The following is a 22,313-nucleotide window of genomic DNA, read 5'->3' on the forward strand; positions in this document are numbered from 1 at the left end:
AATAAAAGAAAAAAGGATCAAAAATGAGCCGTTAATACAAAGTTAAAAACTATGATATTACAAAAATTCATTGGGGGCAGGGAATCACAGATTTTAAGTTTACATGATTTTCCAACGACATACTTTATCTGAAAAAGGATGTGTGCCAGGGGGTACAAATACATCATTATTGAATATGGTGCGGTTCCATTAAGACGCTTAAAAAAGATAGCATTAGTTGCTCTGTGTGGGGGGGGGCAACACTGAAGATGCAGCTCATGTGAAGGGGAAACAACACGAGAGAGGAAGAGAACGCATGCACTAACGTAGTGTGCCAAGAAACAGATAAAGAGGGTCCCTGAATGCAAGCTTCCATGTCATCCAAGCACACACAGTACAAGAGCAATGTTCCAGAGGCGGGACAAACAAAGACCGTCAAATAAGAAGCAAGGAAACGAGATGGATAAGAAAGCCGTCCAATCAAGAAAGAGCGGCTGAACTAAAGCCCACTGTATGTATATGTTTTAATGAACTAGAGACAATAGGTCTTCGATAAGAGATAGTTAAAGCTGTCTGTAAGCGAGACATAATATTTAAAGAAGGTAGACCCATCCACCTACGGCATTGGCTAACAAGACCCTTTCCACATTGACAGTATCTCGCACTCTAATAATAATATTGACGACCGCTGCACTATTTTTAGTAATGTGAGTTCTTCCAAACTCCAAGGGTTACAAACCGGCCCCACCAGGTGCCTGTGGAGCAGACGGCCCTGGTGAACCTTGCTCCCAACTTATCTATGAGCAAACATCGATCGATGCGTGGCGGCTCGAGCTCGCACTAGGGGACAGGGCTTCAGAGGGATAGGAAGCCGGGATCCTTGCTCTATCTGCTGCTGCACCCAAGATCCTTGCTCAGGAGCCACAGCTGACCCCCAAAGTCCTCACTGAGGAGCTACTGCCCCCCAAGAGCCCTCGCGCCAAGGCGTAGCGCTCGCGCCAAGATGTGCACGGGGAAGTGCTCGCGCCTGGTGGGCCTGATGCTCCTGCCCATGGCCTTCCTGTGCATCGGGGCCAACCTGCTGCTCATGTTCCCCAACGCCCAGACCAAGTGGACCGACAACATCACCCTGCAAGTCTGGCTGATGGGGGGCATCGTCGGAGGGGGACTCTTTGTAAGTACCACCGTTTATTTATTTTATTTTTCTGGCGCTCCTAGGCAGCACGTGTCAGAGGTGGAATGAACAGTCAAAGACCAGAGATGGCGAGAGAAGATGTTTATAGACTTTGGGTGGTCAGCAGAGGGTGAGGGTCCTGGCCGGAGAGCCCTTTTACTCTACCGGGCATTTCCCTGGTGGGCCGGAGCCCTTGAGACTGGCTATGAAAGTCCATGGCCACTCCTGGTGCCTGTCACTTGATCCTGCGCTCCAAGGTGAGCTGTGGCAGGCATGGGGGGCTTCAGAGGGGAGAGTGAGGGAGGGGAGGTAGAGAGGGAGGATGGATGGAGGGAAAGAGAGCGATAGCCTGAGGGGATGAAGGGAGTGGGGCTGGTTGAGGGGTTTTGCCTGGGCTGTTTTGGGTTCCCCAGTCCAGCTCATGGACGTCATTTAGGAGTCGCCAGGGGTCGTTGCTGCGACCCCTAGATTGCTGCTTGCAACCCCTGGATGGTTGCTTCCGACCGCTACCTTTGTAATGAAACCAAACTTTCTTTAGCCTGCTTGTTCCCTCGATGAAACTGCCATTAAGGGAAACGCAACTTCATGCTTTTTAATCACACTAACACTGTGAGTCTGGCTTCATTCACTGGAGCTGGTTGCAGCGGCCAGAAGCCTCAGCCTTGGATCAGGAACTGCTCCACCCACTTGGGTGTACACACCCTCAACCAGTGCTTAATTTGAGCCGGTGGTTTCCAGTGCTCGGCACTTAGGGGCATATTATCAAGCCAGGCGATAAAATTATCGCCGCTTTAACGGAGATAATGGGCTTGATAATATGCTTTATGGAATTCCAATTGAAGCCCATGTTAGATGTGAAGGACATCTAACCGGAGCTTTAATTGGATAATTTTATCGCCTGGCTTGATAATGTGCCCCAAGGTTCTTTACAAATTAAGCGCTGCCCTCAACCCTGGAGTACAAACTTGCTGGTCTTCGAGACCGCAGGGCATCTGTGCACGCGCACAAAGTGAGCCAAACGCCATTTAGATGCTGTTTGTCCGAAGAGCCGGGTTGTCTGAAGCTGTACTTGCATTTATAAAGCGCTTACTGCCCCTGACGAGGCGTCGGAGCGCAGCTGCGAGATATTTGTTTTCGCTAGTTTCGATGCCACCTCTGGAATGCTGCTATCGATCGAACACATCAAGCTTCGGCCTAAACTCTCTGCTGCTGAGGAGAGTAAGTTTGACCGAAACACAGCACCAGTGAGAATCAGTTCCAAACCCCGCGCTGCTTCAATGTTTTGCGAACGTGGAAACCGTCACCACTTGCAGAAGGAAACACACCGCGCTTCAATACCGAGGAGCCGGGATTCACAATGACCTCTGAATTCAGTTTTTGTAGTAGTAAAAACAAATCCTATTTTGGGAATTATGACTTAATTTTGTTACTTTCAAACGCAGACATTTGTGTTTTAAAGGATGATGTATGTCATTTTGTGCTGTATTTTAGTGTGACGTGTGCATACAAGGACGCCTTTTGCACTATCAAATGCTGAATTTCACATAACACGAAGAAAAGCCGTTTGTGTACATTCTCGTGCTTCCGTTTTCCATGTGGGTGGTCTGATTAGATTACACAACCTGGCATAGTTCTGGCATTTCGCAGAGCAAGCCTAATGCGAAGAGGCCGACATTGCGCAGGATGACACCTGTGGAAAGAAAATTTCATCCAAGTGTAAAACAAATTCAGCAGAGGGCTCCTCGAAGCTTCTTTCTATGTGCTGAGTGAAACAGGGAGGCAAAGGCAGTGGGTGGCAGTCGGAAAAATGGCAAAACAGGTTCAATTATTATAGCGCCCCATACCTCACTCAGACCCTGACGATGAGTACAGGCGCTATTTATCACACCTGATATATAACGATACCATGGGGTGCATTATTTATAGGGCCATTCCCCCACTGTAGCACTTGACTGTCTCAGGGTAATGAAGCCGAGCGTCCAAGGCCTACGCAGGGGAGGTGGTGTGGGCTAGTAATCACCATTCACTGGCACGCAATGATAACACTCGGCAAATGATTGTCCAGCCAGTGTTATTTCTTTGAAAAAGGAAAAGTACATTTATGACACGCACCCTACTCAATACTAGGCATTAAGGCAGATCGAAATACCTTGGTGACATTCTTCAATCATATTTGACCCCTAAAGGGTCATGATCTCCAAAATCACAGTCCCCCCTTCCCCAACCTACATCAAGCCTATTGGCTTTGTCAAGGGGTCATCACACTAATAATATAAGTCAGTCTTACTGGCTTTGTCAAAGGTCCACCACATTAAAAGACAAATAATCCACAGGTTAAAAACAACCTTAGAAATGTTATAAGCTCAGGGTGAAAATCCTGGAGGGTCATGCTTCTCATGACCCCGGGAACGTTGGGTAATCTTATCAAACTGCTTGGGGGAAGGGGTGCTGCGGCACTATCTACAACCCCTCCTCCCATACTCAAAATTCAGGTTGGTAGTGCGCCTGGCCTCCTTGGGCCAGCACAAGAAGGAGAAATGTATGCAAATGAGCCCCTCAGGGCATTATAAGAGGCCTCCTCTGTGGAAGTTGTGAATATTCCATGAGTGGATTTGTCTGTGTTCCATTACTGCTGCGCGACCTCTCGCTGGGCGCCTTTTTCTTTTGTGTTTTTTTTTAAAGGGGGTGCCTGGGCCCTCCTGGGATGCCACCAAGGCAGGTCTATGCGGTGGGAGTTGTGGGGGAAGCCCACCAGCCCCGACGGCCCTTTGCAGCTCCCCACGCACAGCCGGTGCTAGGTGGTAGCAGGTAGCAGCCTCCCTCCTCCTCCTGCCATGCAGGAACACCCTTCTTTGTTGTCTTCCCCATACTTGACAAGAGCGGGTGCTACAGCCCTCCGCTTACCCTGACACAGGCACAGGGCGGTGGCAGCCCACGGCACTTGTTGAGGGGCGCAGCGGCGCTCCCCATGCTTCCTCACCTTGGGCCCCAGGGTTGGGGTCCTGGATTTCCTTCATGGACCTCGCCTGGTCATGTTCATTCGCTTCGTTTCTTGGTGAGATGTGGGACCCAAGGGGCAATCCAGAAACAGGGGAGAGGGTCCCGTTCCTGCAGACATCAAGGAAAATATGTTGCATCGTCCCCTAGGGGCTTGGCCTTCCCAGACGCAAGTACATAGAATTGCGGCGGAGACCCACGCACTCCATTTTCAGGTGGTCAAAGGTCACACTGCTTTAGATGAACATATCTCAGGTCCCAATAGACTGAATGGAATATCTTGGACTCATGGTGCTCTTGGAAGCTGGCTCCACTGGCCCCACGCTCCAGCTTTTCTCGTGGTCCTTGCCGCTGGCGCTCGTCTCCTCCTTCCGAGGCACATACGTTCAGATCTTACCCCAATTGGTCCTTACGGGGAGCAAGGGAACCAGCTTACCTGGTCCTGGAGAGACCCACTGGTCCTCGGGTCAACTGTAGGCAGAGTCCTTAGTCCATTAGGGCATCAGGTTGCTTGCCCTTCCAGTTGTCCATGGCGGCCGCCACCGTTGCAGTCCCAGTGTCCAAATCCAACAAGCACTGCAGTAACTCTCTCACCCTTTTGCAAGAGGTTTTAAATGGGGATGGAAACTTCTAGAAGCCAGGCCCACCTGGTCAATGTTAGTGTGCCATATCAATCCTCCACCTCTGCCCCAACTCTCTTGCAGACCATGCTGGAATAGTTCAAGATGGCTCCCTCAAGAAGTCACTGGTTGCATCTCTTCTGCGGGTCTCAGCTCCAGCCGTAGCTGCCAGGGTCTTTCCCACCAAAAGTCAAAGGGGAGTCCGCTCCTGTGTTGGCTCCAGTTGTCTGGGCGGCCTCTATTGTTCAATGGGTGAGCCTGGGCTGTCCCAACTCTGGTACAGTGTGTCAACTAACTAACAGATGCAGCTTTTCTTCCCCATCTCTTCCACATCAGGAGCTGAGTGAAGCACTGTTAATTACTCCTTTTATGTGGGGAGGCCTTGGTTCTCTCTGCTGGGGAGCAGAGCAAATAACTTGACCCAGCAGGGTGACACAAGGGCTGGACCCTGACTGTGAGCTGAGCCGGAGAAACATGTAAAGTCTGGACCTCCCATAAAGTGAACATTTAGGATCTTGTGACCTGCATATTCAAACTGGATGCACATGTTTCACCCCAGTTTCATACCTTACAGGACGTTGCAGGCCTAAGTGAAGCGAAACTGCACTCTAAGACAGATTTCCCCCTAGGTATATAGTGCAGTGTCTTTGCAGACAAAACAGTAAACCATACTGAGTTCGCCTATGAGTGCCCACTAATAATATAAGGCCTGTCCCAGGTCAACACCTGACCTTGAAGAGTTCGTTTTGTGCAAGTTACCAATGCACAGGTACCAGGCTGCGCACCGCGGTAGTCTCAGAAGCGCAACCCACACATGTGTTCATATTTGACCAACCAAGTGCCCCTTACCCTGGCTGCGTCACATCCATTCATCATGTGATTACCAATGATGAGACGCAAGTAGTGAGACCCACTGACACTAAAAAGTCCAAGAAACAGGTGATCTAAGAGCAAAAGATCTGGGCATACTAAATGGGCAGAACCCAATTGCAACACCAGCCTTTGAAGCAGCCGGGAAGCCCCTAGTCCTGTCGACAATGCTGTACAGTAGTGTAGGAGTGAGTCCCCGCTGCCCCTGCATATCTCTTCCATTTGAGGCATACTCTCGCCAGTGAACCCCAAACTCACATACGGGCGGGGGCCTCGGACACCAAAGACATGATGTCTGTGGAATGTTCATCAGCACATGGGCACATACCCCTCCAGACCTGTACCACCCTGAGGAAATATGAATTTTATGATCAGTTATGTCCCCTATCTTAGACCCCAACGACTCCATGTACATGCTACAAGTACATGTATGTTCCCTCCAGTTCCAGCTATGAAGACGCAAATACATGTGCGTCCAACGCCAACATGTCCTCTTTCAGATCCGCCATGAATGGGTCAAATAGTCCATTCCTAAGTATGATTGGCCACCGACTTTATATGGTTCACTTTTCACGTTTTACAGTTCAGGCGAGTAGGCCCTGAATTCTGTCATCAAGCCTTTTCCTGCTTCTGCCTCTGAAATGCTCCAGCCTGGACCTGCATCCGTGTCCATGAACTTTGTCTTACTCCCTGCGCGGCTAGCGGTGCCTGACGCGGCCTGTTGCCTGCCAAAAACTGTATTCAGCCTTCAAGTTATCTGCTCCGCTCCTCATCCAATGCATTCCTGTCTAGTAGTTTAGGTAAACATCCTTCCAGCTACCGAGCAAAAGGCTCGGCCTCGCTATCTCTATGCAAGTAATTCATAGCTCCTGTTACCATGGAAGATTCCTGCCCCCTCGCATCTCATGTAGACACATAGACGCTTGTACATGCACTAACAGTCAGTATAGAATAGATTCCGTCCGAGAGACCTTTCCTTTTGGATAAAACAGTTCCTTAAACAAAGATATTAGATACGATTTGGGATTAGGTTGACCTGACCCCCCAGACTTCTGTCTCCATATGTAGAGCTAAATGTCAATTCCCCTTCACCCTCTAGTTGCACGTCAATCACACGTCAATCACACGTCATGCGGCTGCGCGCGCATCTCTGCCAAATATTTCTGCTGACACTGCAGGATTCTCTTATGGATCCACCCACTTGTGACATCATTCTAAATGACGTTTCTAGTATACGCCTGTATTTACGCCTATTTTCATTACGTATGTGTATTCTTATCTGTATTATCAGCTGTTACGCCTCCTGCATCTGTCTTAATGCAATGCTTTTCATATATATATTGTTACTTGTCAATAATGTATTGCCGATCCCTTCCTGAACCTTCGTGGTGATGGAATAAGATTGCCTGGTTCGAACCATAATTCCTTTGTAAGGAATAAAGTCCTTTTCAGAACCTCTAATACCACGGATTCTGCCTCTTATTTTGACTGAGTTATTCTTACTAGACTTTACCGCTTAAAAAATAGTACAGGTAATTTAAATATTTACCACATAAATTGGCGCCCGAATAGGGACACTTTCTCATCTCACGCGCCGGAGGTGCGTTGCAGGCCCGGTCCCCTGCCACAGCTGAACGGACAAAAACGCGTACCCACAGGATTTCCTGTATCTCCCTCCGGCCAAGCAGGGGTGACTGAGGCTGCGATCAACACCCAGACGAGGCGGTGAGAAGTGCGAAGTATCCCGACCAGAGCCTAGCTGAGAGAGCAAGATCCGAGGTATACAGAGGCCCACCAGGTTCCGAAGTTCCGAGTCCAGTCGAGTCCAGTCCGGTCCAGTTCAGTTCAGTTCCGAGGCCTTCCGTTCCGTGCTACCCGGTGAGTACCGTTGCTGGGGAGGCAGTTAGACGTGCACATTAATTTGTGCCGGTCCTGACGGGTTTGGGTACACAGATCCGGTCTGCACTGTTTTAGCAGTGTATCTGTACTGTTTAGCAGTATATCCAGTATGTTCATGTATATAATTCAGTATTATTTAGTATTAGTATTATGTCAGTAATTAGTTTTCTTCTAATTATCATTGTTCGTTAAATGTTACATATTAAATGTTAAATGTTTTACTGTGTTCAAAAATTGTGGTATGAATGAGTGTTCATTATTGTGTTTATTGTATTAATTGTGTTCAAGTCCGGTTCAAGTAAGAATCAAGTAGCAAGGTTTAAAGATGCCGTTCTTTTCAAAATTAAGACAAATCAAAACTAGAAAAGGAGTACTCGAAGAAGCTGTTCCCATTCCACCTAGGGACACTCCAGGGTATTTTATGTATCATAAACATGGCCTAGATGCCGTATTATATCTTGACTTATGGGTGGACTACACCAAGAATCTAGCAGAAAGTCAGAGGTGGCCCGCAGCTGGGACATGGGATGCAGATTGCATCATGAGAGTAGAAGAAGAATTATGGAAAAAGAAAGCCAGACAGTCACAGAAAGATGCTATTGAGTTATGGCGTAAAGAATCGCATAGGCGCACAGAGAAAGCGCTCAGACTGGAAGAGAAAAGTAGGGAGAACTCAAATAAAGCCCGAGAAAATGTATTAGTTGAGGAAGGTATCCGAGTAAAAACAGAACAAGTAGACAGACAACGAAATGCTCTTATGAATGGTATGTATCCTCTTTTAGCCGAAGGTCTACCTAAGGCCACCCCGGAAATACCGAAAGATTTGCCACCCCCATTACTCCCGATTAAAGCACATCCCAAGACCGCAAAAGATATTTTCCTTTCCTCCTATTTAGACGATGTAGCTCCGGAATATGTTAATGTTCCACCACACACGCCACCTGTCGATGGTGCTCTACCCCGAGAACATCCGCCCCCAACTCCGCAACCACAAACTCCTCCGCATATTCCAACAGGTCCATTTGTTTCCACCACTTTTCCTGCATCCACAGTTTCTACCTTACACCCCACAAATCCTTTTGTGCCTAGCACCTCAGAAGGTGCGACAGGAGGTGCGGCAGCAATTTTTGCCACGCCACCATCACAAAGCAAATCGTCTCTTAGAGATTTAGCAAACCAACGTACACCCCAAATAGCAACGTCCGACATGTTTAAGGAACATCTTGTAGATTGTAGATATGATCCAGTGCCCGGTAAAAATGACAGAATGCTGCTATCATCACTACGTATACGACGAGCTTCAATGTATTTAACGACACTACCAGGAATGATTAATCATCTAGACAATATATATCGCTTTGTCCAAACAGGGCAAGGCCCTGAAAGTATTGACGAAGCCATGGATTACCAGAAAGTGGATATACAGAGACTACTGTTACGCTTCTTCATAAACTGCTTGATCAGAGACAGAGATAGGTCCGAGGTAGATCAGGATGAAATGCAAGTACTTACCAGATGGGGTCAGAATATATCAGAGGGAAAACATGATAAACAGACATGTATAGTAGCTATGTGCCGGAAAATCCGCAAAGAAGTAGAACGAATACATAAAGCCAGATTGGAGGCAGACAAAACTGAATCAGAGGGAGAAGAGGAGGAAGAATCAGAAATGCCCACAGGACAATTAGAAACGATAGCTTATGTAGGTAGGGGAAGACCTTGTAGTAACACCAGATACTTTAATGATCCAATACGTCCGATACGTCCAGAATGCAACAGACATTTTCAAACCCCTATGCTAAATACGAAGTCCCCTGAACACTTATTCCAGGCTGCTGATAAATTACTCCGAGACCGAAGGGGGTATCATATGCTCGATTCTATGGATGAACAAGAATTAGCCAGGTCAGCAGTACAATGGGCGGACAGTTCTGAAAAATACAGTGATGATGCGCTAGCACACACGTTTTTGAACCTTACCCCAGACGAACAGCGTTTAGCTGGTATATACATGATACAACACCTCGTTATATTGTATAGAAGCCAACACTCCGATCCTGGTCCCCTACCTGATATACTGATAGAATTACTCACGAATAAATGGAGAGGTTCAGGTACTGATTTGATTAAAGAAATTCTAGAATATCGACACCAGTACATTGTCTTCGTATGCCCAGAATATGTTTCAGTTCCCCCCAAGTTGGAAAGAAAAACGTATCACATAGACAGACAGAATCCCTTACGCGAAGTGCACCCAATCAGAGGTGAGGACAATATTCTTAAACGCGTGTTTGTGTACGCGCCCATAACTAAAATTGAATTATTAGAAATGAAGAAAGTAGTACCTAGCCATGACAAAGACCCAGCAGGTTTCCACCGTGAGATAAAAGACATGTTACTCATGGGAGAGTATACTTACCCGGACATTATGAAAATATTAAAAGTCCTATTACCCGCCGGTATTTACGAGAAACTCAAAGAAAAGGAATGGGAGGTGGGAGACCAAAAGATAGATTGGACAGCATTAGAAAACGAAGAAAAGGCCCGAGCTGCAGGTTCAGGGCTTGGGGAAAGGACTACAGCATTACCAGGATTATTAGTGCAGGTACTACCACGTTTATTAACTACGAAAAAGGAAGACTGGGGTGCAATCTCAGCCTGTAAACAAAAACAAGATGAAGACACTAGTGATTTCTATTCCCGATTTGAAAAATGTTTTGGTATTAATAGTGGCATAAAAGCAAGTAGTGAGTCGTATCCACATCTGTTTGTGACAAAATTAGTTGAAAATTCTCTGCCCCAAGTTAAGAGTAGAGTACTGAAATTCGAGAGTACTTGGCAAGGTAACACACCGTCACAGATGTTACAAATGTTACAATATCATCACAATAGAATTAGAGAAGAACAAGAACATGAACAAAGACGTATGAAAGACACAAAAATGAAAACGCTTGTTGCTCAGTCAGTTCCAGCTGACGGTCATAAAAAGGGTACGACACAGTCCAATGATTCAGCGGGTCCTGTTAGAGGGACATGCAACTATTGTAAACAGCCAGGTCATTATATACATGATTGCGCAGTTCTGAAACATAATATCTCTACGGGTATAACGAAAGAGAGACCACGTCCGCCTAGACAGGATCAGATCCAACCACAAGTACCTCAGAATATACAGCCTATGCCAGCTGTACAGCAGACCGTACCATAACAACAACAACAACAGCCACAGCCTATTGCTGCAACACAAAACACGACACAACAGATGTACCAGTATGCACAAAATGACTATCCAGAGTATCAGCGCTACACATGAAATAGCCTAGAGAGGGAAGTTGGCCTACCCCTGATTGAGGTTCCTGTAGATCAAGAGGGTCCTTATGTACAGAGTCAAGTATTAGGGAAAGACAGAAAGTTTCTACTCGATACAGGGGCAAGCAGAACCACTATCAGTCACAGCGAAGTCCCAGGGGCACCCCTCTCAGGCTCACAAAATATTTCCCTTGGTTTTTCAGGAAAGCCCACTATTAACGAAGTATCGCAACCACTTGCATTCACAGTCGGTCCATTAACACGGACTACAGATCTATTGCTTACTAAATCATGTCCAGAAAACTTGTTAGGTATAAAAACATTGAAGGCTCTAGGAGCTGTAATATGTTGTTCTCCGGAAGGAGTACGACTATTTTTGCGTGACTTTAAAGGTCACTACGTGTCTAGAGACATGGATCACCGGTTACAGAATCTACCTGCACATTTATGGGCACAAGGCCCCACTGATGTAGGTTGTATGCACATTACACCATATCGAGTCACACTCAAAACAGGAGTAGTACTACCACGAATGCGACAATATAAATTACCACCAGATGCTGTAGTGGCTTTGCTGCAAATCATTGACGAGCTCATTGCACAAGGAGTGGTCGTGGAAACCGACTCCAATGTATGTAATTCCCCGATAATTCCGATTCTTAAACGAACAGATCCAAAAGCACCACCAGTATATCGATTAGTTATTGATCTGCGAGAATTAAATAAATGCATTGTACCACAATACCCCGTGGTCCCAGATATCTCTTCATTGCTAACAGCCATAGATTCAGAAGCAACGTTCTTTACTGTAATTGATCTCAAGAACGCTTTCTTTAGCGTCCCAATCGATCCGGAAAGCCAATATTTGTTCGGATTCAGTTTAAATGGACGAAGTTTTAAATTCGCACGCGCACCTCAAGGATTCACAGAAAGCCCCAGCATCTATAGCCAGGCATTGAAAAGAGAACTTGACAGTATCCACATGCCAGCTAACACTGCCCTGCTTCAATACGTCGATGATCTGCTGATCACCGCCCGAAGCGAACCTGAATGTGAAAAAGCATCACTGACGGTTTTACATTTCTTAGCCGACAAGGGGCACAAAGTGTCCCCTTCAAAGCTGCAATTCTGTGTCCAGCAAGTTGTGTACCTTGGGCACTTGCTGTCCAAGGGGGGAAGACAGCTTACACCCGACCGTATCCAGTTAATTGTTAACATGCCGCCACCCAAGACACAAAAGGAGGTACGGGCATTCATAGGCCTCACTTCGTACTGTAGGCAGTGGATCCCTCAATATGCATTTCTAGCGAAACCACTCATTCAGTTGACAACACAGGAGGCAGCGACATCGACTGTCCTCCCTTGGACTCAGGAACATACACAAGCTTTTGAAAGCTTAAAGAAAGCTTTATGCCAAGCACCTGTTTTAGCAACGCCATGTTACAGCAAACGTTTTACACTTTTTGTTACAGAACGTGAAGGTACTGCTTTGTCAGTACTCACGCAGGAACAAGCAGGATCACACAAGCCATGTGCTTATTTTTCTAGTACATTAGATCCCGTAGCTCAGGCTCTTCCTGCGTGCCTGAAATCAGTCGCAGCAACAGCTTTAGCAATCAGACAAAGCGATGCCATAGTGTTAGGACATCAATTGACAGTACAAGTACCACACGCAGTAGAGGTTCTCTTGAACCGGACCCAAACACAACACTTGACTATAGCAAGACTGACGGGCTATGAATTGACATTGTTCCAGCCACACATAGAAATCAGACGTTGTAGTACATTAAATCCTGCCACACTTTTGCCATTAAGTGGAACAGACCCATTGGCACATGATTGTATTGAAGTTATTACTATTACGACGAAACCCAGACAAGACTTGACAGATATTCCATTATCAGATCCAGACCTGACATTGTATGTAGATGGTTCATGCATGAGAACAAATACAGGAGAGTTAGTGGCCGCTTATGCAGTCACAACAGATACTGAAATTATTGAAACGAATTGTATCAATACCTTGTCAGCTCAAGCAGCAGAGCTCATCGCTCTGACACAAGCCTGTATTCAAGCCAAAAATAAGAAAGTCAACATATACACAGATTCACGTTATGCATTCGGAGTCGTCCATGACTTTGGCGTACTTTGGCGAGAGAGAGGTTATTTAACTTCTCACGGTGCCCACATTCAGCACGGTCCCCTTATTCAAGCTCTGTTAGATGCAATACATCTGCCGACTGCAATATCGATTTTGAAGTGTAAAGCCCATACAAAAGTGACTGACATTATTTCTCAGGGTAACGACCTAGCTGACAGAACAGCTAAACAGACTGCTCAGAATCAGACTCATCCAACTGACACGACAAAGACAATAGTTCCGACACCAACACACTGCATGACAGTTAAGGATCCCGCCCTTGATGTAATTGACATACAGACACATGCTACACCAGAAGAAATAAAGAGATGGACTGAATTAGGAGGGATCCAAACGGATCAAGGATGGATGACGAAGGGAAAATCTATATGGTTTCTCCCCGACTCAATGGTTCAGGTCATCATTAACACAATACATAGTCCAGCGCACCTAGGAGAGAAAGCTATGCTAGACAGCATTCAACACATTTGGTTCAATAAACACTTGCGAGCAGCAGCTAAACAGAAAGTACGTACCTGCATGATTTGTTGTCAGTTCAATCCAGGAAAAGGCGTACCTGTAGAACAGGGTGGATTTCAACCCCCCGATCACCCTTTTGAAGTCCTCCAGATGGATTATATCCAGATGGAACGATGTCGAGGATTCAAATATGTCCTCGTAGTTGTATGCGCTCTTTCCCGGTGGACAGAGGCGTATCCCGTCTCGGATTACACTGCCCCGACTACTGCCAAACAGTTAGTTCGAGAATTCTTCCCACGGTATGGTTTGCCCCGTATCGTGTACTCAGATAATGGCCAGCCGTTCTCATCCGAGCTAATGAAACATGTTTCACTTCTGTTAGGCTACCAATGGAAATTCCACTGTGTCCGACATCCCGAGGCAGCAGGTCTCGTGGAGCGACATAATCAAACTCTGAAAATTAGACTGTCCAAAGTATGTAGAGAAAAAGGTGTCGACTGGATAGTAGCTTTACCGGTTGCGCTCTTTTACATGAGAATGGTAGCACACTCTCGAACAGGGCTATCCCCGTATGAGGTGATCTTCGGTAGACCACCAAATATGTGGGGGACGCCTATACCTCGTAAAATAACTGATGTTGATTGTAATATGCTGACAGATTACCTGGCTTCCTTGATGTCTGCACTACAATCTTGTCGTTCACAGGTAGCTGCAGCTTTTCCCGATAACACTGAGGTGAAGCCCCATGACGTGGTTCCGGGAGATATTGTACTTGTAAGGAACTTCGACAGAAGGAACCCGCTGGAGCCTCACTGGCAGTCGCCTAAACTCGTCTTATTGACCACAAGGACAGCTGTGAAGATTGAGGGACGTAAAGGGTGGTTGCACTCGAGCCATATCAAAAAATTTCATGGACTATCATCCGACTTGAATTATCAGCCCTGCATTCCCTCACAGACTGACTCAAAACTCCCCCTGGTTGACAAGACAGAAAAAGAAAACTATAAACTGAAACTAAGGTCTAGCAAGTCAGACAATTTGATTGTTTAAGTCCTCTCCAAGGTGAATCGGTTGAATTTGTCTCTGACATGTATCCTCTAGACCGAAATAGAGAGAGAAATAGACAGAAACAGCTCAAGAAACATGCGTACTGTAAATCACTTCGTAGTCACTGCATAGTGACATTGTTAATTATGTTTTTTCTAAGTCTTCTGATTATCATTGCCAGTATATTATTACACATGTATTACCCTATTTCCAAGCGTGCTTCCAATGCTACTGCCGAACATTCTTTTAGCGAATTACCTCCGCATGAATTGTCCTATAGATTTGCGCTGCGCAACAACACATTCATTAGTATGTTACATCATTCTCATCAGACCAGCAATGCTACAAATTGTTGGATATGTGGCCGACTCCCTCCCTATCAGAAATATAGGGGAGTTCTGCCCCTCTTTCCGTATCCATTCACACACAATGGCTCCTGTGGAGCATGGTTTAGTTTGATTAATTCCCTAGATTCAAATTCAGTAGTTTATCAAGACAACTGGGTTTGGGGAAACCTGAACCTAGTTTTACTTAAAATCTGCTACCCTAACAAGGAGGGACTTCCCAAAAGAACAGGAACTGATCTAGAAAATGAAGTATATGGACTAGGTAACTTTACACTTAATCTCATGATCCTGAATGTTGAATCCGAAGCTACACCAATCTTGCCCGCTATGTCAGTATTTCCAGTCAGAGGCGAATTATGTGTAAGAAAGAACGGTTCAATACACATGGGCCATAGTTACCACTGTAATAGAATTCAATGATAAAGGCAAGTCTACATTTAGAGCTTCTCGTCACTCCTACTTCATCTGTGGTCACACCGCATACATACGCCTACCCCTAGATTGGGATGGTACCTGTTACATTGCATTCCTTCTACCACCTGTTTTCCTAGCCCCGCCTGATTACCATAGGAATACCCATTTAGTACACAATAGACAGCAGAGAGATCTCCCGATTGTCGACTACACCGAAACAGCATGGGAGCAATACACAGATTTCAATAAAGGTTTCTTTCCCTACATAGGTACAGTCACTAATAGTAAGTTGATACGTAGATTAACTAGAACCCTTGAAGCAGTAGTGAATGAAACTACTTCCGCCTTAGGCAACTTAACAGAGGAGCAGTCTGCGATGCGGATTGTTGTTCTTCAAAATCGTCTTGTCCTTGACGTCATCCTGGCCGATAGGGGCGAAGCTTGTAGGGTCATCGGATCAAGTTGCTGTGTTTTCATACCAGAAAACGCGCCGTCAGTATATAAAGCCATAACTCGACTTCATAAGATCGTAAGCTAGATACACCAGAATCCAGGCACCTGGACTTGGTCCGGTTGGTTCTAGAGCGTGTTGTCAGCCTGGGGATGGAGGATCCTATCCTTCCTAGGTATTGGCTTTCTCATACTATTCAGTTGCTGCTTGTGTCTACAATGTGGGCCAGCGATTTGTGGTCTGTGTGCCACATCGTGTATCCCGCCTTCAAATTTTCATTCGAGATCCCGGAAGAAGAAAGAAGAACAAATGATGCTATATGAACAGATTGATGGATTGATGAAAATGGATATTTCATAAGGGTCCGTAGGGGACAAGGAGGGAATGAGGAAATATGAATTTTATGATCAGTTATGTCCCCTATCTTAGACCCCAACGACTCCATGTACATGCTACAAGTACATGTATGTTCCCTCCAGTTCCAGCTATGAAGACGCAAATACATGTGCGTCCAACGCCAACATGTCCTCTTTCAGATCCGCCATGAATGGGTCAAATAGTCCATTCCTAAGTATGATTGGCCACCGACTTTATATGGTTCACTTTTCACGTTTTACAGTTCAGGCGAGTAGGCCCTGAATTCTGTCATCAAGCCTTTTCCTGCTTCTGCCTCTGAAATGCTCCAGCCTGGACCTGCATCCGTGTCCATGAACTTTGTCTTACTCCCTGCGCGGCTAGCGGTGCCTGACGCGGCCTGTTGCCTGCCAAAAACTGTATTCAGCCTTCAAGTTATCTGCTCCGCTCCTCATCCAATGCATTCCTGTCTAGTAGTTTAGGTAAACATCCTTCCAGCTACCGAGCAAAAGGCTCGGCCTCGCTATCTCTATGCAAGTAATTCATAGCTCCTGTTACCATGGAAGATTCCTGCCCCCTCGCATCTCATGTAGACACATAGACGCTTGTACATGCACTAACAGTCAGTATAGAATAGATTCCGTCCGAGAGACCTTTCCTTTTGGATAAAACAGTTCCTTAAACAAAGATATTAGATACGATTTGGGATTAGGTTGACCTGACCCCCCAGACTTCTGTCTCCATATGTAGAGCTAAATGTCAATTCCCCTTCACCCTCTAGTTGCACGTCAATCACACGTCAATCACACGTCATGCGGCTGCGCGCGCATCTCTGCCAAATATTTCTGCTGACACTGCAGGATTCTCTTATGGATCCACCCACTTGTGACATCATTCTAAATGACGTTTCTAGTATACGCCTGTATTTACGCCTATTTTCATTACGTATGTGTATTCTTATCTGTATTATCAGCTGTTACGCCTCCTGCATCTGTCTTAATGCAATGCTTTTCATATATATATTGTTACTTGTCAATAATGTATTGCCGATCCCTTCCTGAACCTTTGTGGTGATGGAATAAGATTGCCTGGTTCGAACCATAATTCCTTTGTAAGGAATAAAGTCCTTTTCAGAACCTCTAATACCACGGATTCTGCCTCTTATTTTGACTGAGTTATTCTTACTAGACTTTACCGCTTAAAAAATAGTACAGGTAATTTAAATATTTACCACAACCCCACCGGAAGTTACCAGACCTCTTACTTTTAGACGCACCACAGCGCTATTCACATACTAAAACATTACCAAATATTTAAAAAAACGGAAGATTTATTGTTTTGTACAACAGTAGCTAACAGAAATACAATATATTCCCAAGGCTGCATGTGTTTCTAATCCCAGTGCATCTGCTCAGCATTTCATCATAGTGGAGAGTGATAAAATGAGTACAGTTGAGTGGAGTAGACAGCTGCTGTCAGTGCTTAGAAATTGCTCACACATTCAGCTTTACAGACAAGATGCTCGTGTTATGAACGTGTTTGTGAAAGACATTCCCGAGCAAGTCACTAAGACATCCTGTCACGGTTAAGCACGCAGCTCGAGTACAGCTGCTTCGAAGCGCTATCTAGGCAGGTAAACGAGAACCTTGGGAACAGAGGGTCACAGGGAGAAGGGCCACGCCTGAGGCATTTGTAAACAATATATTTTTAACCTGTTGACATTTACTGGGCTAAGAAAATGCAGGAAGTTAAAAGCTCGCAGAACTTGGTCCACACCACATCAGATTCCGCAGGTAGAGCGGATGTCATTTAGGGGTCGCCAGGGGTTGCAGCTGCGACTCCTGGCTTGCCTCTTGCTAACCCTGGCACTGCTTTTGCGACCATTGACCTCAGAGGTGACAAACCAGTGCCTGGATCACAGGGGCAGCTCTTCCCAATGGACGCTGGCGGGAGCTGCCACCTGCCTGGTTTCTGTCAATGTTTGTATTGTACAAATAGTGAATCATATGATTCACTATTAGTGTCATAAAAAGTGGAGTTCACTCGCTGGAATATGACTCTACCTAGAAGCTAGGGCAAGTAAACAATGCCGTCAAATGTATGTTGTATGCATGCTTGCGGGTGAGAGTGTGTGTGTGATCGCCAGAGTGTGTGAATATGTTGGTATGTGTAAGCATTTGTGTGGGAGTCAAAGTTCTGCTGCCGCTGGCATTGTGGTGAATTGACGTCCATGGGAGTATTCCAGAGGAAAAACTCAAAAAAAAGTAATGATCTGGTTACGGTATCGGCCCCAATTCTTAATCTTAGGAGGCTGGTAGGTGGTATTGTAAAATGTGTCAAGTAAGTATGGGTATTTATTTCCTGACGCAACCGTGTCCTGTGGGAATTGGTTCCCTTGCCCCTTCATTACAGGTATTTCTATACTTACCTGCTTTACTTACCTTCTATGGTTATTCATTGGTTGATGGGTTCTATCACCTTCTTTTCCCTTCTTCTTGTCCGCACAGAAGTACCTTTGAATCATCGTAACCATAGTCCTGATGATGACCTCAATGAAAAAAGGTTGAAACGTCGTCGACTTCACAATGCCAATTGCGGCCTTGAAAAGGGTCATTAATTAATTAAATGATCGTGTGTATAATTGTAAATTTAACTGTAAATACCCTTGTTTGATCCTTGTATACTCTAATTGTTCATTGCCGTTCCACGTTGTTGTCTAAACACTTATGTCACTGCGCCGTTCACTTATCACTTCACCTTCAGTGCACATATGGTTGTTATGGTTACTGTAAATTAGTCTGTACTTGTTGTGCCTCTAATTACAAATAATAACCTTCATCCCCCCTCCTTCTTTGGTCTCCCTTGTCCCTCCTTGTGCTTTTTGATTAATTTTTATATTTAACAGTCCTCTCACATGATTTTCCAGTTGAGATATTGTTTTTCTGTATCCAGGCATAAGCAGAACTGATGTAGACAGTGTGTGTAAGGACTGGACTGGTCCTGATGCTGCAGCCCGTGTCCATGCATAAGCAAAACGATCCGGACAGTGTGCATAAGGACTGGACTGGTCCTGAGCCGTCTTCCACGTCCAGGCATAAGCAGAACTGAAATGGACAGTGTGTAAGGACAAGATGGAGGGATGTGGGTGAAGGCTGAAATAACGTCTTTAGTTTTGTCCCAAACTGCAGAGTTGTTCAGGCAGGATGTTCTGAAGGTGGGACGCAGCCACAGAGAGGCACTGGTCCCCTTGAATTTGTATCTGGTTCTGGGGTGACAAGGAGTCATATTAATGTGTCTGTCATCCGCCTAGGGCTGGTTGTGGAGCTGGTGGGCACAGGGCACCCAATGTGGAGGGTAAAGAAGGTAGGGAGGGAGTAGGCAAACCTATTTGTACTGCACAGTTGACTCTGTGGCAGAGGAGACGACCAGCACTCCAAGTGTCAGGCTCCATGTCCACCCCTGTAGGAAGGACTCGATCTTCCTCGCAGGCTGGTTTGCGATGTCCACAACTGTTTGGAGTTGCTGGTGAAGTGATTCAGTTTACTGTGTTGGTGAAGCATGTTGTGGTTTACTGTATTGAGGAAGTGTGTTGTGGTGTACTGCATTGAGGAAGTGTGTTGTGGTTTACTGTAGTGATGAAATGTATTGTGGCTTACTGTAATTGATGAAGTATGTTTTGTTAACTGTGTTGGTGAAGCATGTTCTGGTGTACTGTATTGATGAAGTGTGTTGTGGTTTACTGTGTTGATGAATTATGTTGTTGTTTGCTATGTTGGTGAAGTATGTTGTGGTTAACTGTGTTGGTGAAGTATCTTGTGGTCATCTGTGTTGGTAAAGTATGTTATGGATTATTGTGTTGGGGAAGTTTGTTATGGTTTACTGTGTTGGTGAAGTATGTTATGGTTTACTGTGTTGGTGCAGTATGTTGTGGTTAACTGTGTTGGTGAAGTATCTTGTGGTCATCTGTGTTGGTAAAGTATGTTATGGATTATTGTGTTGGGGAAGTATGTTATGGTTTACTGTGTTGGTGCAGTATGTTGTGGTTTAGTTGTGTTGGTGAAGTATATTATGGCGTACTGTGTTGATTAAGTATGTTGTGGTTAACTGTGTTGGTGAAGTATGTTGTGGTTTATTGTGTCGGTGCAGTATGCTGTGGTTAAATGTTGATGAATTATGTTGTGGTTTACTGTGTTGGTAAAGCATATTGTGGTTAACTGTGCTGGTGAAGTATGTTGTGGATTATTGTGTTGGTGAGGTTTGTTATGGTTTACTGTGTTGGTGCAGTATGTTGTGGTTTATTGTGTCGGTGAAGTACGTTGTGGTTAACTGTGCTGGTGAAGTATGGTATGGTTTACTGTGTTGGTGCAGCATGTTGTGGTTTATTGTGTCGGTGAAGTACGTAGTGGTTTACTGTGCTGGTGAAGTATGGTATGGTTAACTGTGCTGGTGAAGTATGGTATGGTTTACTGTGCTGGTGCAGTATGGTATGGTTTACTGTGCTGGTGAAGTACGGTATGGTTTACTATGCTGGTGCAGTATGGTATGGTTTACTGTGCTGGTGTAGTATGGTATGGTTTACTATGCTGGTGAAGTACGGTATGGTTTTCTGTGTTGGTGAAGCATGTTATGGTTTACTGTGTTGGTGAAGTATGTTGTGGTTAACGATGTTGGTGAAGTATGATGTATTTCACTGTATTAATGAAGTATCTTGTGGTTTGGTTAGGGTGACCAGAATTTTAAAGCCAAAAACCGGGACATTTCACAAAAATAGAAGGACTACAAATTTACTTCAAGCGAGCGCACATAATGATAGCGCTGCTCAGCAGAGAATTACAAATAGGCACTAAGAACATACATAAAAATGCATTTTTTAAACCCAGTAGCTTGCCTGTTAATTAAATTGCTTTCTTGAAACAACTGCTAACTATCCCTGCTTTGTAAAACATAAAAATGCACCTCCCGCTGTTTTCAGTCGACCCGCTCTAAAAACCTGGCCATGAGCTAAATTTTCTGAAATCTGCCGGGACAGCTGGTGGAAAACCGGGGCTGTCCGGGCAAATCCGGGACGTCTGGTCACCCTAGGTTTGGTGCACGGGACGGCCGGCCTTAGCTTCAGTTCGTTTTTAGATAGTTCTCGTTAGTTTGTTTGAATCAATGTGTTTTCTTCTTCAGTTTATCAGTTTTGGGAGGCACAAGCAAGAGAAGTAAAGACAATAAAAAGGAGAAAACATATCCCCCGCCCACTCAAAAAAATATAACTGACTGTCCACAATCAAAAATAAACTTAAGATGAAAAGCTTTGCAAGCAAGGATTGAAAAGGTGTGAAAATACCTTAAGGTAACCAGGGGGAGTCAGGGCTGGAGCTCTGAACCAGGGGGAGTCAGGGCTGGAGCTCTGAACCAGGGGGAGTCAGGGCTGGAGCTCTGAACCAGGGTGGAGCTGGGGGGGGGGGGGGGGGGGACATCAAAGGTTTCCAAGTGATACAATATCAGGGTTGAATCGGTTTGGGGCTTTGAATGCCCTAAGGAGCTCTTACAAGCCAGTGAACAGCGCTGCACCAAGAACACTGCATAAGACCTACATACGCCTCTTTGAACATCTGCGCGTCTTCGATTTACTTCTGTAAACTCGATAGCCAGGATTGGAGGTTGGTCTGAGCCTGTGGAATAACATTTGTCTAAGGTGCGTCATTCACCCCTTTGCTCCCCCTGCACTTCCTTGTGGCGCGTGCTATAAAGATTAGCCCAGGGCCAGGTAAACATTAACCGCTGACCGACTTCCTCTTTCTAAATCCCTTCCATGGCACAGGTGTGGTGGAAGAGGTCTACCTGTGGGCGGGGTCACCATGGCTGTGGGTGTGTGGGGGGGCAGTAGAGAGAGGAAAGCTGGCAGTACATGAGCCATGGGTATTGTGGAGCGCATGGCTGAGCAGAATCTGGGAGCTGGTGCCATTACTGTGACACTCCCACTCCCCGCCATAATAGTATCGTCATTAGCATCCTTTCCCACCCCTCCAACATAACATACATGCCAATAAATAAGCACACAACACAATTTTGTGTTTGGGTAAACTTGCTGCAGGTTTATTACATACACCGTTATGTAATAGGTGGGTTATCTTACGGGCGATCCAAGGGCAGGCAACCAACTGGGCCGCCTGCCCGCCTGATGAGCCAGGCAGCACTGGGGCGAACCCCACCTGTGCTGCCCTTACTGTGATCCTCTTCCCGG

The 22,313-nt window shown here is 45.7% G+C and overlaps 1 protein-coding gene across 1 annotated transcript in view; it reads left to right on the forward strand.

The window, feature by feature from the left end:
• Positions 1 to 763: 763 nt before the first annotated feature.
• TM4SF5 (transmembrane 4 L six family member 5) overlaps positions 764 to 22,313 on the forward strand; it is a 69,414-nt gene continuing 47,864 nt past the window's right edge. Inside the window, exon 1 of the mRNA XM_085637575.1 lies at positions 764 to 1,153. Within this exon, the coding sequence (XP_085493701.1) occupies positions 983 to 1,153 (171 nt within the window). The 5' untranslated portion in view covers positions 764 to 982. The remainder of the gene's footprint in view (positions 1,154 to 22,313) is intronic.

This window comes from Triturus cristatus, chromosome 12 (assembly GCF_964204655.1).
Source record: "Triturus cristatus chromosome 12, aTriCri1.1, whole genome shotgun sequence".
Lineage (NCBI taxonomy): Eukaryota > Metazoa > Chordata > Amphibia > Caudata > Salamandridae > Triturus > Triturus cristatus.